The sequence below is a fragment of the Prunus avium genome, chromosome 2 (assembly GCF_965620075.1).
Source record: "Prunus avium chromosome 2, drPruAviu1.hap1.1, whole genome shotgun sequence".
NCBI classification, from domain to species: Eukaryota; Viridiplantae; Streptophyta; class Magnoliopsida; order Rosales; family Rosaceae; genus Prunus; species Prunus avium.
In genome coordinates this window covers 194,130-215,931 of record NC_142285.1, presented here as the reverse complement: position 1 = coordinate 215,931, position 21,802 = coordinate 194,130, and the positions used below count along the sequence as shown (strand labels likewise).

General features: G+C 35.8%; 1 protein-coding gene across 3 annotated transcripts; it reads left to right on the top strand.

Moving 5' to 3' along the window:
- The first annotated feature begins 412 nt into the window (after window positions 1–412).
- On the top strand, window positions 413–20,933 carry XIF (myosin-like protein XIF). 3 transcript variants are annotated; one of them, XM_021963057.2, is made up of 40 exons: window positions 414–687; window positions 806–934; window positions 9,690–9,833; window positions 9,957–10,102; window positions 10,222–10,378; window positions 10,528–10,586; window positions 10,709–10,868; window positions 11,323–11,472; window positions 11,564–11,700; window positions 11,790–11,936; window positions 12,314–12,415; window positions 12,518–12,575; window positions 12,653–12,754; window positions 12,837–12,874; window positions 13,192–13,318; window positions 13,397–13,567; window positions 13,642–13,773; window positions 13,984–14,090; window positions 14,658–14,718; window positions 14,829–15,006; window positions 15,074–15,279; window positions 15,654–15,773; window positions 15,912–16,010; window positions 16,291–16,506; window positions 16,917–17,056; window positions 17,160–17,261; window positions 17,594–17,702; window positions 17,819–17,863; window positions 17,981–18,040; window positions 18,116–18,286; window positions 18,385–18,537; window positions 18,612–18,818; window positions 18,893–19,042; window positions 19,137–19,207; window positions 19,316–19,415; window positions 19,513–19,569; window positions 19,679–19,735; window positions 19,974–20,054; window positions 20,151–20,233; window positions 20,336–20,932. In XM_021963057.2, exons 1-40 carry the CDS (start codon window positions 685–687, stop codon window positions 20,457–20,459), a joined length of 4,659 nt encoding a protein of 1,552 aa, XP_021818749.2. In that variant the 5' UTR covers window positions 414–684; the 3' UTR covers window positions 20,460–20,932. The 3 variants fall into 3 exon arrangements, with proteins under 3 accessions (XP_088104519.1, XP_021818749.2, XP_088104520.1); XM_088248393.1 differs by lacking the exon at window positions 17,819–17,863 and having other exon boundaries at window positions 413–687; window positions 20,336–20,933; XM_088248394.1 differs by lacking the exons at window positions 414–687; window positions 806–934 and adding an exon at window positions 2,555–2,796.
- Window positions 20,934–21,802: the final 869 nt, after the last annotated feature.

The window sequence follows — 21,802 nt, the reverse complement described above, 5'->3', positions numbered from 1 at the left end:
GTGGGTGGGCATAGATTTTTAAAGCGACACGCCTTGGCCCTGCTTGTTTGATTGCCATTGTAATAATAACTGTAGCCTAGGCCCCGGTTTGAATTTCAAAAGATTAACCTTGACCTCTTTCTTTTATATCAAGGTTCTCTAATTTTTCATTTGTGTGGTTATCTGTATTTGTATTGGCTCTTATAAATTATAACGATATTTATACCTGAATTATAAGTACAATTTATCATCTTTATCTATAAAAAATAAAAATAAAATTCTCACTCTAGATATCTAATCTCAGAATATGAATGAATATTCAATTGATTGGTCTAATTGACTAAAGTAATGCTCACTCTATTAAAGGTGTTAATTTATGACAACAAACAACATAGCCATTTAAAATAAATAATCAAGCTAGAGTTTTTTTTCTCACATGAAGTGAGGGAAATGGAGCGAAAGGGGTGGCTACAGACCTTTTGCTTTATGAGTTAAAACCGCTGGCATTTCCATTGCTTTTGAATTTTTTTTCAACATTCTTTCTAACTACAAGGATTGCAATCCACCATCCTAACATTCTTTAAGAACACCACTAATCTCTCTCTCTCTCTCTCTCTCTCTCTCTCTCTCTCTCTGTGCAAACGATGTTCATCTATTTCTGCTCATCCCCACATTGAAATTTGGATCGCATAGATCCTGACAGATATGGTATAAGCTTCTTTTCTCACGATAGTACTAACTAGTTTCTTCCTCAATGCATATTTCTGGCCTATCATTTCATTTTCTTAGAAAATATTATCTTTCTTGTCATTGTTGGATGATCCAGGGAACGCCGATAAACATCATAGTTGGATCACATGTTTGGGCAGAGGATTCAGAGGTTGCGTGGATTGATGGCGAAGTTAAAGAAATCCATGGCAGAGATGCCACCATTATTACCACAAATGGGAGGACGGTAAGCTACTATGACTCATCATAATTGGTGCTTAAAAATAATGTCCGCACGTTATTATCAAGGGCGGAACCATGATTTTTTTTATAAGTGGGCTAGCTAAAATTTTGAGCTTAAAATCTAATTATTTTTTTATATTAAAAAACTTACAGTTTCTATAGTTTTAATAAATAAAAGTATAATTAATTCATATAAATCATAGTTACATTGACTAATTTCTAATAAATTTTATCATAAAGAAAAAAATACATACTAAATGCAACAACCAAAAATATATATTACCAAAATGAATATAATGTATTATCAAAATGAATATATGAATAGGTTGTGCTCTTTTACTTGCTTGGTTATGATGTAAAATTATAATATAATAACACATATACCAACAACAAAAGCAATTTACTTTATAAAGACTAAATATATTTGAATAAGAAATTTAACCATTATCATAATAAGAATTAAATCTGATGTTATATCTGTTAATTTTCTTTTGCATCAATCGAATAAGCTTTAAAGTGCAAACCCTTTTTAAAACCCTCTTCCCACCAAAAGGTAGCAGAGAAAAGAATATTTTATTAAACACCGCAAAAAAGCAACAAACAATAAAAATGGGCTGAGAACAAATAATATTTCCCTCTGGTGGAGGTCTAGTAGAAAAACAGACCAAAACACAAAAAAGTCTTGTGGAAGGAAGCAAACAATCTATGGGTTTTGATGATCTACTTGTGGAAGTAAGCAAAAAATAATCAAACCAAGCATACTAGACCATACAGCCCATCGTAGTCGTGGCTATAGTTCCACCCTTGGTTATTATTGTTTTTGTACTCCATTGTAAATAGGGCGGAAAGAAAGAAAGGATAGTAGTAAACATTATATTTCAATGATCCGAACCGTTTAGTTTTTAGATATTCCATAAAAAATCATCTCTGCAACAAAAAGAATAAAAAATTTACATGAATCCGAAACCATTTGACCACTCAATTAGATGGTTTTTATTAGTCTTTTCTTGAAGAATCATATTCATGTATTTTGTTGGTCCAAATAGACGTCTTAATAATTTTCAATTTGCTTTATTTTTTGCAAGGATGGTATATCATTAGAGAATTGAAAAATAGACGGTTTAGATTGTTAATTTTTTTTTTCGTAGGAGACCCTGAACCCTAAACCCTCAAATAAAATTATTTAAGGAATCCCTCAATAGAAGGGGACTATACATATAGGAAAAAGTTTGGCTCCTCAAAACTAAGGAGGAGGAGGTACTCTTCAACTTTAAGGAGATAATGTATGAGTATGTGAGAAATCCCCTACCATTGTAGTTTTTTTCTTTGATTGAACATCCCTTTAGTTACTATCGCCTGTATTAATTTTTTTTTTTTTCTTCTAATAGTTTGTAGTATGAGTTCATTGAAAAATGACTAAGAAAATGATTTTAATAAAAGAAATCTATATATGTAAAGCAAAATGCAGAGAATGATGAAACATTCAAAAACTTCAAAAATACCCATAGTAAAGTGAAATATTAAATCACCACATTTTAATTAAAACAGGGCATAATTGTAAAAGAACAATTAGGCAGAACTTTAAAAAATTTGAAAAGAAAAGAAAACGAGGAGTTTTATGTAATAACCTAAAAATCGAATTTAATAAAAAAATAATAAGGAAACGAGGAGGCCGCCAGCTTTCTCCCCGCACCCACATCAAACCCCGACGGTAGTGTGTGATGACGAATCCAACACAACCACGACGACGAAGTACGACGATGATAATTAACGAGACCTACGAGTTCTCTACGGCGCGATTCCTCGACTTCATCAACGAAGACGGCAAACGCAAAGCGCACCTCTGGTTCGACTATGCCCCATCTCGTACGTCTTCTCTATTCCCTGTTTCCTATCATTCTTCTCCTCTTGTCTCTGCGATCAGTAAGATTGATTTTTTTTAGTCCAATTCTTTGAGAAACCATTGGTGCCGGCATGCTTGCTCCGTTATGTGGTGTTTGTTTGCTCGAAAAATTTGTTAGGTTGTAGTTGGTTCCCGAGAAGATTAGGAAGTAGAAAAAATCAATCAGCCCAAATAGTTGAAAGCAATATTATTTTTTCTCAGCAATTAAACAATGTTATGGTTAAAGAAATTTTTTACTACAATTGATGAGAGTACTCTCCATCATCGGATGCCAAATTTTTAAGGAGTAATTATATTTTCGGTCACCGGGTGGAATTTAATTTTGATCACCGAAATTTAAATTTTCTGATTTGGTCACTATTTACATTTGTTAACAAATAAAGTCAAATGTTAAATTCCGTTAGTTTCATTAATTAAAAAAATATTTTTTTAATATTAAATTAAAAATAAATACAATTTTTTTTTTTTTTTTTGGGTCTGAACCATGAGGTGGTCCTGGATGGGCCCCAACTATGGGTGGCACCTTTAAGCCTTAACCACAACCCAGACTAATCCCCACTCACACCGGGTCGGCCCGTAAGGGGTAAAGTGTTGGCCAAAGTGGTGACTCCGTACAAGAGTAGGGATCGAACCCCTGACCTCTCTTAAGGAATGAGAGTGCCGAACCACTCACACCAACCACCTTGGTTTAATACAATTAATTTTTTAATCCTTCTCTTTCTCTCTCTTTACCCAACCCCTGAACCCAACCCCTGGAAGTGGTTGCATATGGCTCGGCCCTATATTGCTTCAACAGTTCCATTCTAATTGTAGCTTCATGACTTCTCAATGCGATCAATTTTCTTCCCTCCTATTTGCACACTAAAAACAAGTCGGCAAAGTACCGTTCTCCTCTACTTTTCACAACCTCTTGTAAATGAAAACTTGTGTTTAGTTTCACTAACAAAAGAAATAATTCACCTCCACTCTCTCTCTCTCTCTCTCTCTCTCTCTCTCTCTCCTACTGGGTTTGTTCAAATCCAAAACCACACCCACCTACCCTCCCCATCCCACCCAGAACCCACCCCCCTCTCTCTCTCTTCGACTAGTTTTTTTTCTTTTTCTGCGTTTGTGATGGCTGTGAGAAGGTGGGGGAGGTGGTGTGGGTGGTTGTTGAGAAGGATGAGAGAAGGGGAAGAGATAGAGGAGAGAGAAGGATGAGAGAGAGGAGAGAGAAGGTGGTGTGGCTTCTGGAAATTATCATGAAGCTCCTCCAATGGCTGTTTGAATTTGAGAGGTTGGGTAAAGAGATTGAGGTGAGGTGGTTATGGCTGCCAGGAGTTGGGTAAAGAGTGAGAAAGAGGAGGTTTAAAAAAAATTAAATTTATTTATTTTTAATATTATTTATTTTTTAAAATTAATGAAACTGACGGAATTGAACATTTTACCTAATTTGCTAACAGATGCAAATACAATGACCAAAATCGGAAAATTGAAATTTTGGTGAGAAATTAAATTCAACCCTAATCCTAGTGACAAAAAATGTAATTGCCCCAATTTTTAATGGGATGAGAGTACTCTTAACGCTTAATTACACCAATGCCCCCTGAAACTTTAGTTAAATGCCACTTTGCCCCCCAAAACTCAAAATGACTCACTTTTATCTCTTGACCGAGGTTTGGTGATCCACCTTACCCCTTCTGTCAGCTCTATTTAAAAGTCTGTTAATTTTAATGACATGGCAGGGGGTTTTTATAATTTCATACACATAGATCATTATCTACCAATTAGGTGAGTGACGTGGCAAGTGGAGTCCACCTCCACATAGATAAAAATATAATTAAATATTTTTATAATTAAAAATAACTAAAAATTAAAATAAGTAAGAATTTTTTTTTTCAAGTAATTAAAAATCCAACCCAGACCCCTTCCACAACCCATATTTGAATTTGGGTTTGTTTTTGTTGGGTATATTTGAATCGGGTTGGCTTGATTTTTGGGGATTCTACGGGCTTGAAGCTGCTAGTTTGTGCGAGAGAGGGGGTTGGGGAAGGGGGCTGGGTTTCAAACAACCCAGATTTAAAGTTGGGTGTCGAGGTTGGTAGGAGATCAAGAGAGGGAGGCTTGCGATGGTGGTAGGGTTCGGGTTCAGGGTTTAGGAAGATAGTGTTGGATGCTATGTGGAAGATCAATGAGAAGATGGCTGAGATGGTTGTGAGGTTCTATATTGAACTTGTGATGGTGGAGAAATTGGAGGAGCTACTTGTAGATTTATGGCATGTTTACTAATTCGTAATTGGATTAGCAGGAATTGAATTGAGGAGGAGTTGGATTGAGGAGAATTAGATTCCGGAGTTCCTGTTGAAGTTGTTTACTAAACCATATAGATTGAGGAGAATTAGATTCCGGATTCCCATTGAAGTTGTTTACTAAACCATATGGAATTGGGGTAGGAGTGGTACTAATTATTAAAATGTCCCCATTGTTGGGTTAAAGTAGATGACAAATTTGAAAATTTGAAAATTGGGTGAGGATATAATGGGTAAAAAAGATGAATTCCTAATAGGTTTGTTATCCAGGAATTAGAATACCACCTCCCACCCAAGAATTGAATTCCTCTAAAATCAAGAATTCAATTCCTAATTTTGTGTGGGCCCCACTTACTTTTTAATTCTTTGATGTGAAGTAAACACATGAATCCTCCATAGGTTGGATTCAATTCTTGATTAGTAAACACACCATTAATGAAGACTAATCAAGTCTCATAAGTTTTGTTGCTGGGGGGTGGTTGTGGGTTAGGATTAATGGTGGATGGGGGTAGGGGAGGACCGAAGTTTTAGGGGGCATTGGTGTAATTAAGCCTATACTTAATGGGCCGGGGTGGGAACCCATCCCCGTATTTCAAATAATTTTATAAATAAAAAAACATAAATGTATAAAGCTAGTTAATGTAGAATTTTAAGTTTTAATTTGTGTTGATATTTTAGTTATTGCGATGGTTAGGATCCCGAGCCTCTGCATTTAGAGTCCACACATTTACCAACATTTAGGTTGTGTAAAGTTTACTTTTTAATTTTTCTAAACTTACGTTGGAGTTGCTGTTTCCCCAAAGCCTCTCTCTCTCTTTGGTCCTGTCTCTCTCTCTGCCATTCACACCACTTACAAACAATCTCTACTACTCAATTTTGAAACCCAAATCAAAATCCCAAAGAATATATGGAATTTCATGGATGCTTTTCAACTTGGAATTTTATGCAACAAGACAATTAGCTTCTATACACAAAAATATACAGAAAAATGAAGAAAAAATTATATAATACCATAAAGATTCTGCAAAAAATCAAACCTTCCTCTACTATCAAAGAACGTTTAGTTATTTAACTCTAACCAAAGAAATAGATGAACACAACGTTTTCAATAAACAAGGGAATGTTGATGATAATAATCAAGTGACTACACGAGTTCTGATTTGAATGAAATTTTACAAAGATGATATGAGAATCTAAAAATTAGACGATTACTGAATTCAACCTGTGGCTTCATTTTGTTAGTTTAAATTTTTATAGGGTTAAATTATCTTTTTCATATTAAATTTGTCTTTTTGTTTAAATTTTTTCAATATTATCATAAGTTTCTTAGTAAATATGAGTAACACTATTGATTGTTAAATTTAATTTCTTTCTGATTTGGTTTATCGGTGTTATGCAAACAATTAGGATGAAGATATGTGAATATGCGGAATAATAATTGAACGATAAAGTAAACACACCAACACAAAGAATTTAGCGAGGTTCGGCTAACTTTGCCTACGTCCCCATGTGATCGCTCGTGAGAGAATCACTAGCACTATGGGGAAAAACAATTGATTACAAGAACTTATTGAAATCCCTATGCTAATCTGCAAAACTTTACTACATATACATAGGTTGACTTGTTAAAATAAGATTCCTAAAACCTGTTGGAATAAGGAAAGATAACTTATTTCCTAATCCTGAACCAATATGGATAAGAGAAACTGTTTCCTAATTCTAGTAGGAAATCCTGCGCGCACTATTCCTTACCCAAATTGGAGTTCCCTAGAATCCTAACTCAACCATTTTGGTATTATGACCAGCCAAAACATAACATTGATAAATATGAATACTTAATAGATTAAATGAGTTTAAACATGCTAAATAGGTTAAGCGTCAAATCTCAAATGAGTTAAACAGGTTAATAGGTTAACCTAATAAACAATTCAACCCAACCCATTTAGTAAACAGGTTACACAGGTCGTGTCATGTTACTTGTTTAATAAACGAATCCTATTCGGGTTGGAGATTTCTAACCGTTTAATACCTTGACATGACACGACCCATTGCCACTCCTACATGAAATTTACTTTTTACCCTTTGAAAAAAGAAAAGAAAATTGCTACCCATATTACCCGTAACCTCACAAACCCAACCTGTCCTCCCTTCTCCACCATAGACACCGGCCATTGTCATCGGTGGGACTTTGCGGAGTGTGATGGCCTTGGGCTAGGTGCGGTCCCTTGGGGTTGGTCGGGTTTGGTGGACCGTGGATGGGTGGCTTGAGGTTTCTATTTTTGTTTTTTAAGGATTTTCCACAAGTTGTCCATGACTTTTTTTAAGTCCTCAAATTCTCAAATCAATCAATGTGATCCTTCATCTTTTGGGCTAGACATCAATTTGGTCCTTTATGTCACATTCGAACAGAACTTTTGTTAAAATTGGTCACATGTCATCACTTGATCAGCTTTATAGATATATTATAATCAACATATAGCTCATTTCAGTCCTAGTTCCACGTTTTTGCTCAACAATGTCATATGCTCTTTAATTTGGGTTTCACATTTGGAGTATCAAGGAAAGTAGATAGCCTCATTAAGTGATGCAGGGCAGCGGCTATAAGCTGCTGTCCAGTGACCCAAATATACCCAAAATATAGAGAATAGAAGGATAAAGCAATAGAATTGAAGTTAGAACGAAGATAATTGAGTTATAGGGCAAAATCCCAATAGTAACTCTATAGACTAAAGTATGAAATTATATTCATCAACAAAAACTGAATACAAGAGTCTAGCCTATCAGAAGCATTTTTGCTCACCACTTTAATCTAAGAACCTCACCATCATTATCAACACTTGACACGTGCCCTTAGGCATAACCATGGTTCCATAAATACAAAGTAAGTTGACTATGGTTATGCATATGGACACATGTCAAGTGTTGAGAATGATGGTGAGGGTACACCTTGGGTTAAAGTGGTGAGAAAAAATATTTTCTTTATACTACAATACAGAAAACCTAATTAACATAGGAAACAAAAACCTAAACAGGAAATTAAGCAAAATCCTAGGAATAGGAGAACAAAAGAAGTAACTAATAATTTAAAGAAACTAGAACCCTAACCCAATTGACTAACGGGCCTAAGTACTTTTAGAAAGCCTTGTAGATGCTCCTGCATCAAACTGCCTTGGTTGGAAAAGACTGTCCTCAAGTCTAGATCGTCATCACCAAAGACTCCATGAGAAAACTGAACTCTTCCTTTCCAAACAAATAGATATTTTGAATATCGAACCACTCTGGAACACTTATGATTATTCTCTTTCATCATTGAGGAAAAGACGTGAGGTTTACCTTATCTCATGAGTGGATATAGGTTGTATTTTGATGAGAATACCCCTTTAATGGATGTGAGGCGACCAATTTTAATGAAGATTTTGATGAAATGCGATGAGGAGGACCAAACTGATGTGTGGATCAAAAGATAAGGACCACATTGATTGTTTTGAAAGTTTAAGGACTCAAATGAAGTCTTTGGAAAATTCAAGGACCATTCGTGATAAAAACCTTTTTATTATGATGAAAGGGGGCAAAAACTCCAAAAACAGCACAGCTAACTAAACACAGAACCCACCAAGTGAGTTCTAGCAACACCTAACAAGTCATCTCAGATAATAGAACCAAGCCATGGAGCATCATCAAAATAACAGACCACGATTTAAACCCTTTTTTAAAATAAGTTTTATTTGAATTTTTATTTATTTATATTTGTATATTTACTTATGGTTTTCATTTTTTTAAATCTTACTTTTTATTTTTTAGGGCTTTTGACGGAAATGGTCCATGAACTTATGCTCGAGTTCCATTTTGGTCCTCTAACTAAGTTTTTCACTCCAGTGGTCCTCAAACTCTCCTTTGTGTCAAATTGGTCTTACTGTAACAGTTTCCGTAAGTTTAAGAGATAATTAGTGCCCAAATTGACAGTTTTACCCCTCAATTTGAGGGAATTTAATGGCGAGACCAATTTGACGCGTGTGGAAGAGTTGGAGGACCAAAATGAAACTCAAGTATAAGTTGGAGGACTATTTCGGTTAAAAACCTTTTTTTTTAATTATTATTTTAAATTTTTTAAAGCTTATACCAACGAGGGGTTAGTTAGAATAGTTAGGCCCATGGTTTGCTTCTATGTTGTCTGAGGTTCAAACCAAAAGGTACCTACCTAGCTATTTGCTAGTGTTTCCTGCCACTTAAAGATTTTTTAGGGTTTGGCAAAAAAAAAAGGTTATTTAATCCATGCGGTGCTATAGCAGTGGATTTTGTGGGTGTGCAGCTAATGATTGCAATTGTTAGAAAATGAAAAATCCCATGTCGTACGTTTGGAGTCTTGCATTACAATATACCGTCCACCTTTCTACTATGTACCAATTAGGTTTTGGTTGGATTCTCTAATTCTATCATAATCTCTCCTCTGAATAAAAACGAACCTGATGTCATGTCATCGTGTCACACAAACCTAATTGTGATTTATATTCAACACTTGCATAATAGGTACGTATACAGGCTAATGCTAGCATTTACTTCAATTTCAGATAGTTGCAGACATTTCCAGTATGTACCCAAAAGACACAGAAGCACCACCAGCAGGGGTTGACGACATGACTAAGTTGGCTTACCTCCATGAGCCGGGAGTCCTGCATAACCTAGCCTGTCGGTTTGCTCTTAATGAGATATATGTGAGTCAAGTCACCGCATGAATACGACATATGCATTGAATTTATTTAGCAATGCCCTTGAAAGCAGATAACATAGATGTCAAAAAACTAGTTGTCTGACAGTCGGTGATATAATGTGAGCAGACTTACACTGGGAACATTCTAATAGCGGTGAATCCGTTCCAGAGACTACCACACTTGTATGAAATCCACATGATGGAGCAGTACAAAGGAACTGCTTTTGGGGAGCTAAGTCCACACCTTTTCGCTGTTGCAGACACTTGTTACAGGTATATATGCCGTGCAAACTGGCTAATTAGATCCCATCATGTCATCTCAGACACCATGCTTAGTTATTCCCTAGCTATTGGTAAGAAAATAAAATAAAATGACTAGTACCATTCACCAGGGCAATGATAAACGAACAAGGAAGCCAGTCAATTCTGGTTAGTGGGGAGAGTGGTGCCGGTAAAACAGAGACAACAAAAATGCTCATGAGATATCTCGCATTCATGGGGGGCAGATCAGGTACAGAAGGAAGAACAGTAGAACAACAGGTTTTAGAGGTCAGTTTCGTTTTTTCCTCTGTTTGTATATTATAGGAAAATGCTTCATAACCCAACCTTCCTTTTCTTTCTAACAATTGGTTCCTTATTATATACTGTGAGTACATTGATTTATTTGGGATGAAGTGTAAATATTTCCACTTCTTCAGTCCAACCCAGTCTTGGAGGCATTTGGGAATGCCAAAACTGTGAAAAACAACAATTCGAGGTGAGATACTTGTTAGCTCTTTCCTCTACTAGATAGATTTCTCTCATTTCCTTTTTAAAAAATTTTCTATATTGCTTTCCCCACTTTCTCTTCAAACTTGTAAAACATGATGCTTGTACCAGTCGTTTTGGTAAATTTGTAGAGATCCAGTTTGATAACAATTGGAAAATCTCTGGAGCTGCAATTCGTACATATCTTCTCGAAAGATCACGTGTTTGCCAAGTCTCTGACCCAGAGAGAAATTACCATTGTTTTTACATGCTTTGTGCGGCACCAGCGGAGGTTTGTGTGTGACATTATATTCTTTTGTTGTTAATCTAGATTATACATTTTTAAATAATAATTACTGTATCAATGGTTAAGAGTAATAGTCTGGTAACATGCCGATAATTTGGTCTAGTGGCATCCCGTCAACATTCTGTTGGAGGAGGTCCTGAGTTCAATCTCATGGACTACTGTTCAATGAATAAAAAACGGTATGGTAACATAAATGTTAACCAACTAGGGAGTCAATTAGCCATTTGATTATTATCGTGATTAAGTGTTTATAAAAATATTGTGCTTGCAATTTGTTTGATCACCGTTTAAAAACTATGGCATCAAGGGAAGACCACACATGCGATCCCTTTATATGATACATCCCATTATTTTTTTTAAAAAAGAGGGATCCCTCTTAAGAAGCTCCCTCTCTATCTAGGTATGTTTGTCGTTATGGCTGACAAATGTTCTTTAACAGGATATCAACAGGTACAAGTTAGGGGACCCAAGAACATTTCACTATCTTAATCAATCCTCCTGTTATGAAGTAGCAAATGTAGATGATGCAAGAGAGTATTTGGAAACCAGAAATGCCATGGATGTTGTTGGGATCATCCAGGAAGAGCAGGTAGTGACCCTCGCATCAATACAACTACAATGCTGTAGTGATGATTTCCTCTAACCATAAATATTATTAATGGAAAAGTTTCCTTCTTTAGGATGCCATATTCCGAGTGGTTTCTGCAATCCTCCATCTTGGGAACATTGACTTCATCAAAGGGGACGAAGTTGATTCTTCCAAATTAAAAGATGATAAATCATTCTATCATCTCCAAACAGCTGCAGAGCTACTCATGTTAGAACTTTGATCGATTTTGAAATACCTAAATGAAGATTATCTACTCGTTTCTAATTCCTAGTGTCTTCCAACATGTTTTTCTTCAGGTGTGATAAGAAGGCTTTAGAAGACTCGCTTTGCAAGCGTGTCATAGTGACTCCTGATGGTAACATTACAAAACCGCTGGATCCAGACTCAGCTACATTAAGTCGTGATGCCCTGGCAAAGACAGTTTACTCCAGACTGTTTGATTGGTAAGTAAAATAGACTTATTCATTGTACTTGTATTCAGCATTAGTTGTTAGTATTTCCTTCCTGGCTGGGAGGAACAAGTGCTCCATTATGGAAGTTAAGAGTCTTAACTTAGTCAACTTTTGACCCAGGCTTTTATTGCCCCAAAAATGTGATATCAGTGCAACAGATCAGGAATCACAGAATACTTGTAGTATGCAAACTTCTTTAAAGCCAACCTATTACAGTTTCTATTAGAAAGCACCTCGACTTGCAGGACCAAAAACGCCTTGCCTCTATGCCTCCCCTTTCAAAACATTGGTTTCTAATATCATGTTCTTATAAATTTACCTAACTTTATAAGGATTAACTACATGTGGTGGTTCCTAATCTGTGGCAGGATTGTGGATAAGATAAACAGTTCAATTGGTCAAGATCCAAATTCGTCAAGCTTAATAGGAGTCCTTGATATTTATGGCTTTGAAAGCTTCAAGATCAACAGGTACATAATGGTAGAAATGATACAGCTTAACAGAAGAATTAAATGTACTGAAACAATTTTGCATTTGGACCTAAGGACCTAATCTAATGCTTTATTTGGTAGTTTTGAGCAGCTTTGTATCAACCTAACAAATGAAAAGCTGCAACAACATTTTAATCAGGTAAAGGGAATTTCTAGGTACAGTTTAAACATATTTGTACTATGATTATTTTATATAATAAGCATCTTCCCCTGCAGCATGTGTTCAAGATGGAGCAAGAAGAGTACACAAAGGATGAAATTAACTGGAGCTACGTAGAATTTGTAGATAACCAGGATGTTTTGGATCTTATTGAGAAGGTATTAATTTTCATATAGTTCTTTGCAGGTAAAAATAGCAAGATTTATATAAATCTGTTATAACAAATGTCCTTACATGCAGAAACCTGGGGGCATAATTGCTCTTCTTGATGAAGCCTGGTATGTAACCTTGGTCCTCATGATACCATTGATATCTTATCTCTTACAACAGATAATCTAACTAATAATATGGTTACCTCAGTACTCAAGTCTCGTCTGATTAATTATTAGGCAGTTAAGTTTGAAGCTTCATTCAGCACGGTGTATAATAATAATAATAATACTTGTTCCCTAATCCAACAAAAATACGCAGTCTCATATTGTTTCTTCTACCAGTGAAAATTAAAGAAAAGCTAAAATGCTTTTTTGAAAATGGGAGAAAAAAGATCATGACTGCTGAACCTATGCATATATGAACAAGTTCATTTTATCTACAGTATGTTCCCCAAGTCAACCCATGAGACATTTGCACAGAAGATGTATCAGACATATAAAGGACATAAGCGCTTCAAAAAGCCAAAACTTGCTCGAACGGACTTCACAGTTAACCACTATGCTGGAGATGTAAGAAAATTCTTGAACAAATAGCTATATTGAAAAAAAAAAACATAGTTTCCCTTCATTTATCCTTCTAGTCAACAGGTCACATACGAAGCAGACCATTTTCTTGATAAAAACAAGGACTACGTAGTGGCAGAACATCAAGCTCTTTTAAATGCCTCCACATGCTCATTTGTTGCAAATCTATTCCCTCCACTACCTGAGGAGACGTCAAAACAATCCAAGTTTTCTTCCATAGGTACCCGTTTCAAGGTAATCCACATTTTCATAAAGGTCTATTTGACTCTGAAGATGCAACTTGCTCCTGAATCAAAATTCACATGCAGCAACAACTACAAGCTTTAATGGAGACACTTAGCACGACAGAACCACATTATATCAGATGTGTTAAGCCCAATACAGTTTTGAAGCCTGGAATTTTTGAGAATGTCAATGTATTAAACCAGCTGAGATGTGGGGTGAGTAAAGTCTAACTTTTTTCACAGAATATCTTTACCCTTTCAAAAATATTTTTGAGGTTGTTTAAAAATTAAACAAAACAGAAAGAAAGAACCCCCTAAAGGGAGATTTCCAGGGGGAGGTAGGGGTGGGGGTGGGGGCTGAGGCAGCAACCATGACTTGTTTAGGTTGCTTAATTTGATGATGTTTTTCCAATGGCACTTGTACAGGGTGTGCTAGAAGCTATAAGGATTAGTTGTGCTGGATATCCAACAAAAAGAACATTTGATGAGTTCCTTGACCGCTTTGGCTTGTTGGCTCCTGATATTCTGGATGGGTATAAATTGACTGGAATTGATTTAATCTGATTTTCTATTTGTCAATTTTACCTTCATTATGTTGAAATGAAACTAGGACCTCTAGGTCAAGACTGAGATGACAGTGTTTGCATGAAGCTCATGCCTTAACTTTTACAAAGATATTCATGTTGGCTTGATATATATATTTTGTCTCATTACTTAGTTGTTGTGTATGGGATCCACTGGGATTGGTTGCCGAATACGGCATTAGAGCTCTAGTTGCAGGAGGTTCTAGTTTGAAACATTTATTTCTCATTCCCAACTTATTGTTAATTTGCAAGATGCAGAATGTGGTTGCACCTATATGTTTCACTATTTCTGCATATGTCTGCCTCTCCGACTGCAGGATGGGGCAGCATGTTGGGTTGCCATTCATTATTGGCCCATTCCATAACGGCTTTAAGCCTCTGAGGTTCAGTAGTTGTTTAACAAAACTCACATATCTGGATATAAGTGACTGTTTATCTAGAGCGTATAGTAATGCCACAAGAGATGATCATCTAATGCATTCACCACCTTGATGGTTACTTGCTTTGCCTGTGCAGATCTGATGAAAAATCAGCATGTATTGCCATATGTGACAGGATGGGCCTGAAGGGATATCAGGTTTGTTTAGACATCAAACTAATGGTGTGAAAATAAGACGCATTAGTGTTCATTGTCCCCCAAACTTTGTTCGTGTTATGCACAAGTTCCCCACCAATGTTGTATTGCAGATTGGAAAATCAAAGGTGTTTCTTAGAGCTGGTCAGATGGCTGAATTAGATGCACGCAGAACGAAAGTTTTGGCTGATTCTGCCAGATGTATTCAAAGGCAAATCCGAACACATCTAACCAGAAAGGAGTTCATTGCCGTGCGAAGGGCTGCGATTCACTTGCAGAAACTTTGGAGAGGTAATAATGGAGTGACAATTTGAAAGTTGGAATGACATGGTTTTTATCTCACCACTTCCTCAAACAGGACAACTTGCACGTAAGATGTATGAACAGATAAGGAAGGAAGCTGCTTCAATATGTATACAAAAACATCTACGCGCTCACACAGCAAGGAAGTCCTACATAAAATTTCAGGCTGTATCAATGGTCATCCAAACTGGTTTACGAGCTATGGCAGCCCGAAATGATCATCGAAACAGGAAAAGAACCAAGGCTGCAAACATTATTCAGGTCATAAATGCTCTGGACTGGACAATCTACAGAAACTTGAATTTTATCGATGCATACATATTTTTTTTGGCATTTTTGGGATATTTAAAAATGTAAAAGTAAATCGTAGAGTACATAAAGAAATGCAGTTTAAGAATACTTATGAAGAACTTGATTGATAACTTAGGAAAATATTTCCAGTATCAGGTTTAGAGGAATAATACTATTGAATTGTGCAGAAAATAATCAGACCTCTATTATTTATTTATTATACAGTGAGCTAAAACCTACACATTTTTTATGAAAAATTATATTACTACTTATGACAGAGATCGGATCATTCGGTATTAAATAAGTTTAAGCTAATAAATTTTAAAATGCTGTTCTTCTGACAGACTAATTGGCGAAGATTTGAAGCTGTTTCTGAATATAAACACCAGCGAAAGGCAACTCTAACTCTTCAATGTCTCTGGAGAGCAAAGGTAGCGAGGAAGGAGCTTAGAAAGCTTAGGATGGTGAGCTTCACTTCTCTATAAGAAGAATCTACTTACTGCCCACCTATTATAAGCATTGAACTATGTCAAGAAAACCAGATTTATCAAAATTAAGGAATCAGGAAGATATAAAGAAATAAACACAATTCCCTGATGCAGGCTGCACGAGAAACGGGAGCTCTTAAGGCAGCTAAGGACATGCTGGAGAAGCGTGTTGAAGAGCTAACATGGCGACTGGACTTTGAAAAGCACTTGAGGGTATATATTCTCCACCAATTTGGTTAACAAATAGAAGTATCTGCCTCTTAGTTCTTCATCATATCAATTAGAAAATACTAATTGATATGATGAACACCCATGGTATTGCAATTGTTTTGGTATGATTTATTTGGAACCAGTAACTTGGGTCATTTTTATAAAAGTATCTGTAGTCATGTTGAGTTTGAAATTTACCAGTCAAGGGAATGGTTGGAGAAATGTCATACCTTGACACTGAGGATATAAAGTTGATTGTACATAATTTACAAACAACTTGCAGATTGATCTTGAAGAAACTAAAGGGAAAGAAATTGCAAATTTGCAATATACTTTACATGAAATGCAAACACAAATTGATGAAGCCCATGCCGCAATTATCCATGAGAAAGAAGCAGCAAAATTAGCTATTGAACAAGCTCCACCAGTCATCAAAGAGGTGCCAGTTGTGGATAACACCAAGCTAGAAATTCTGAAAAATCACAATGAGGAACTAGAGGTAATGCGGTACAACTTAGCTTCCAAAGATGCATTTCACATCAACTGAATGATAAACTTTAGAATAAAATTATCAAACCATTGTATATGGTGGAATTAAGAATATATGAATTATTCCTATGAAATATTCATACAGTAGAAACAACTAGGTTTGAAAGGACATCTTTTTTAGAAGCCCAAAATTAAGCCTGTGGGCTCATGTCTAACAATGTGGTCTTTCGTAAAATGTCTAACAATGTCGTCTTTTTGGTCCACAGAGTGGTGTACAATGAAAAGATAAATAAATAAGATAAATCAATAGATAGATAGATAGATAGATAGAGAGAGGCATTAAAAGAACAGAAAGCATATGTAGTGGGTGCATGTGTGGTGATGTGCACGTGTTATATTGATTATTGGTATGAATGTTAGGGTGAGCTAAGTGAGCTGAAGAAGGAAATTGAGGGATTTGAAGAAAATTACTCTCAAGTTGAAAAAGAAAGTAAAGCAAGGCATAAAGAGGCAGAAGAAGCACAGCTGAAAGCAACACAGCTTCAAGAGACTATTGAAAGGTAGTCCCATATATTTGCTTTTTTATTTTTGTTATCAAAAGGAATTTCATGAATGTCTCTATCAACATAAACTGGGGTTGACTAACTCTTGTTTCTTAATCAGGTTAGAGTTGAACTTGTCCAGTCTTGAATCTGAAAATCAGGTGCTCCGCCAACAGGCTCTGGTTGCATCAACAAATGAGGACTTCTCTGAAGAAATGAGAATGTAAGAATGTGTGCAATCTAGTAAAAGTTTTCACCTCATTGATAGGTGGAATTTTAGAAACCTGTTTTTACTATCTTATGCTTGAACACCAGTTTTGGAGATGATGGAAGAAAAATACAAGTGGTTGCTCTATCATAGCAACTGAGTTCATTATGGTTGCTCAATCTAAATATGAACAATTTGACCTTTAAATGAATCATACTCATAAACAATTGCTTATTATGGTAGAAGCACCAAATAAATGGATATTCAACTCGAATATTACTTCATCAAAGTTACAAAGATATCCAACTACCCATTGAGTACAATGCTAAGTATTCGTGTTTGTCCAGCCTGAAGAGGAAGATCGCAGATTTGGAGTCAGAGAATAAATTCCTCCGCAACAAGACTCTAGTCATGGAGCAGAAAGCTACTCCAGAGAGGTTTCAGCCACAAGTAAAGGTATAGTGCTTTGCATAACCTTTTCTTCCCATACCAAAAGTTAAAAAAGAAACTTTTTCTTCTTTCATCTTCTTTTTCGGTAAAATTACTTCCTTTGACATTCTATGATGGTACAGCCTTTTGAGAATGGGAACGGGACAAGGGAAGAGCTTCGGACCAAAGTATTACCAACTTTCCAGAATAAATTGTTGTCAGAAATAGTGCAAATAATTATAAGATACTTTAATTATCATCTGTTATAGACTTATCATCAACCTATAATGAAATTATGTTTTCAGGAGCCATATCCTGTAGTGTCTCACCTTAGTAGACAAAGATCACTCACAGATAGGCAGCAGGTATTTATAAAGTTGAAATTATTATTATTATTATTTTAAAAAGCTTCTTCCATAACTCACTACAACTATAAACAGGAAAGTGTTGACGTGCTTGTTAAGTGTCTTGTGGAAGATAGGCAATTTGACAAGAACAGGCCTGTCACTGCCTGTATTGTGTACAGAGCACTTCTTCAGTGGAGAACCTTTGAAGCAAAGAAAACAAACGTATTTGATAGGATCATTCACAAAATTCGGTCCATTATAGAGGTATTAGCCTTCAACCAACATGCATTAAGCTTGACCAGTTGGATGGGGTATTTATGCTATTTGATTAACTCAATATGAAATGTGAAATGTTCTTGAAGACTCAAAACAATGTCAGTGAACTGGCATATTGGCTTTCAACAACTTCTACCATTCTATTTCTTCTACAAAGTACGCTCAAGGCAGCCAGTGCATCTAATACAGCTTCATATCGTAACCGAACTCCTGCTACCATATTTGGTAGAATGGCACATGTAAGCTGTCACGTACAAATTTTTTAGCATATTGAAAACCATGTGACACAGTAATGCAAGAAATACTATGCCAGGGTTTTCGTTCATCTTCTATGAGCACGGGAGTTTCAAGTGGCTACAGTGGAACGATGGGAAAGCCAAATGAGCAATTAAAAGTGGAGGCTAAGTACCCAGCATTATTGTTCAAGCAACATCTAACTGCATTTGTTGAGAAAATATATGGGACCATCCGTGATAGTCTAAAGAAAGAGATTAGCCCATTCTTGAATTTGTGCATTCAGGTGAGCATCTTGTATAACCGAGAATATGACTTGACAGATTGAACCATGAAAAAGTTCTTATTTAACATCAACAGGCACCGAGATCTGCAAGGGGCAGGTCGATAAGAGGCTCATCTAAAACTATACATTCAAATATAAGAGCAAGACAACAGGCATCAAATATGCACTGGCAAAGCACTGTCAACAAGTTAGATCAAACCTTGGGTATTTTGTCTGTGAACCATGTAAGCTTAAATTTAATTTAATTTTCAAGATTCTTGTCCATCTATTATATAAATCAGTATAAAGAATTTATAGAGTTAACTGCTGCAACTTCAGGTCTCTCCCATGATCGCAAGGAAAATCTTCAGTCAAGTTTTCTCATTCATCAATGTCCAGCTCTTTAACAGGTAAACAGAGTTTGATATCCACTCATTGCTTTAACCAATTGACTAGGATCAAAGTTTAGCTACAATGCATCATTAGTCCTAATGAATTTAATAAATCCTTGGTGGCAGCTTATTGCTTCGTCGTGAGTGCTGCTCATTTAGCAATGGAGAATTTCTGAAAGCAGGTTTGCTTGAATTGGAACAATGGTGTCTCAAAGTAACAGATCAGGCAAGAAAACTGTCTGTGGTCTAACAAATGCTGACAAAATAATATAAGGAGGAAATGAGGAAACATTATTTACTTATTTACTTTTCTACTTTTACAGTTTGCTGGATCGTCCTTGGAAGAGCTTCAGCACATAAGGCAGGCTGTAGGATTTTTGGTTTGTTTCTTGAGCTTACATCACCAAGCCAATATTCCGTTGTTATTTGCTTAAATAATTACGTGAAGGAATTTACACTGCTTTATGAAAGTATTCTTCATTCATGCAGGTTTTGCACCAAAAAACTCAGAAATCAGTGGATGAAATCACAAATGAATTGTGTCCGGTAACTCCACCAGTCTTATATCATATGAAAGAAATTCTTTATTTTAGTTCTCCTCTTCACTTCTTTTAATCTTTTATTTTCATTTTGGAGATTGAATCCATTCTGCAAAAGTTCTTTTTTTTCTTTGGCCAAACTTTTGTAACGTTATTTCAGAAAGAGAACAAAGAATATGATCAAAGAATTCCAATATAGTGAACCTAGGACTTCCTGTTAATTTAGTTTACATTTCATTAATCAGATACTGAGCATCCCTCAAATATATCGCATTGGAACAATGTTCTGGGACGACAAATACGGAGCGCAGGGATTATCTGCAGAAGTGAGTGTTCAGTAAATTGATTTGTAATGAGCATGCTAGAATACGCAGTTAACTATGTATCCCATTGTTTCTCTTTCCGGGGATTTGTTGCATTAGGTTATTGGCAAAATGAGAGTGTTGATGGCAGAGGATTCAATCAACATGCCCAATAATTCTTTCCTACTCGACGTCGATTCCAGGTAAGTCATTAACTTCTAAACTTGGTAATGTATTGAATTCAGCCCCGATTCTCTAGCATGGTAAAAATTAACTGAAGATAGCGTTGCAAAATTGATTTGCAGCATACCTTTCTCTATTGAAGAGATGTGCAGATCCTTTGATGATATCAGCCTATCTGATATGAATCCGCCAGCCATCCTCCGACAAAGATCTGACTTCCACTTCCTGTTGCAACAAACGGATTGAGGCTATACTTGATATCTTTCTAAATTTACACGGTCAAAGATTGGGAGCGGACAGTTATATTTCCATTTGTCTTTTGCTTCTGAGAGATGGAATATTCAGATATATATTTCGTCTATGATAGAAATTTAGATCATGGTCTAGCAGTTTTCTTTTGTTTTGATGCATGAATCTAAAGGAAAGAGCAATTGGAGTGCATTTTGTACCAAAGACAAGTTAACCCTCTATCCTCCAATTTGTGTAATGTGCAGGAGAAAAACAATATTGTTGTCATGTACTGTTACCAATACCAACTTTTACCCCCACTGATATTGCACACAGGACAGCGTCTCCAATGGGAAGATCTAAATTCAGAAAAGTAAAACTAGGGTTAGGCACAGGTCGGATAGGCTGGTTTTTGGCCTACCCCACAAACCGAACTGCCATGTTCAGTTTTAAGATTTTCAAAACTACAAGGAGCTTGTAGCTCTATTGGTTAAGAGTAGTTTACCCATGCACATGAAGTTCTCTGTTTTTTTTTGGGACAACATGAAGTCCAGTGTTCAAATAATCATTTTCCCAATATTGCTTGTATAAAAAATAAAAAAAATCAAACACGAGACTGATTATATCTATATATATAAAGCAAAAGGCAGAGAATGACAAAATATTCAAAATACCAAAAAATGCCATTGGTTAATGCAAACATTAAGATTTGAAATTATTAATTAAATGAGGATAATATGGTAAGTTCACACTTTTTCATATTAAGAAAATTAAAATTAAAAGAAAAATTAGATAATAGATTCTATTTTTATGGAACACTACCCATTATCTTTTTTAATTCTAAAATAAATAAATATTTTTTTAAAAACCTCTTACAGGTGCGGAAGCACATGCGGAGAGGCTAGTATATACATTAAAATGATTCTAAGAGGAACCAATCTCGACCAATTGTTACATTACAATTGGAGGAGAGGGAAACAATTGCCTAAGGGTGTGGTGGATTCCACACACAACCTGGTTTGATGGGCCCACGTGAAACCATGCACATGCCAGATGGGTTGGTTTTTGGCCTAACCCACAAATCAAATCGTCATGTTCAGTTTTAAGATTTTCGAAAGGCTTATTTGCTTCAATTATGTGTTTCTCTTCGGATTTTAGTTGATTTTTGGAATATATTTTAAGCTTTGATGATCGATTTATCTTTTGTTACTATTTCAGTTATGGATCTCATTTTTGTTTAGCAATAGTTCTATGACTATGACATATTATTAACAATGTACTTTTGACATAGTATTAACAATGTACTTCTATGACATAGTATTAACAATGTACTTCTATGAAGAGCCTCTGCTTGGTTTTCG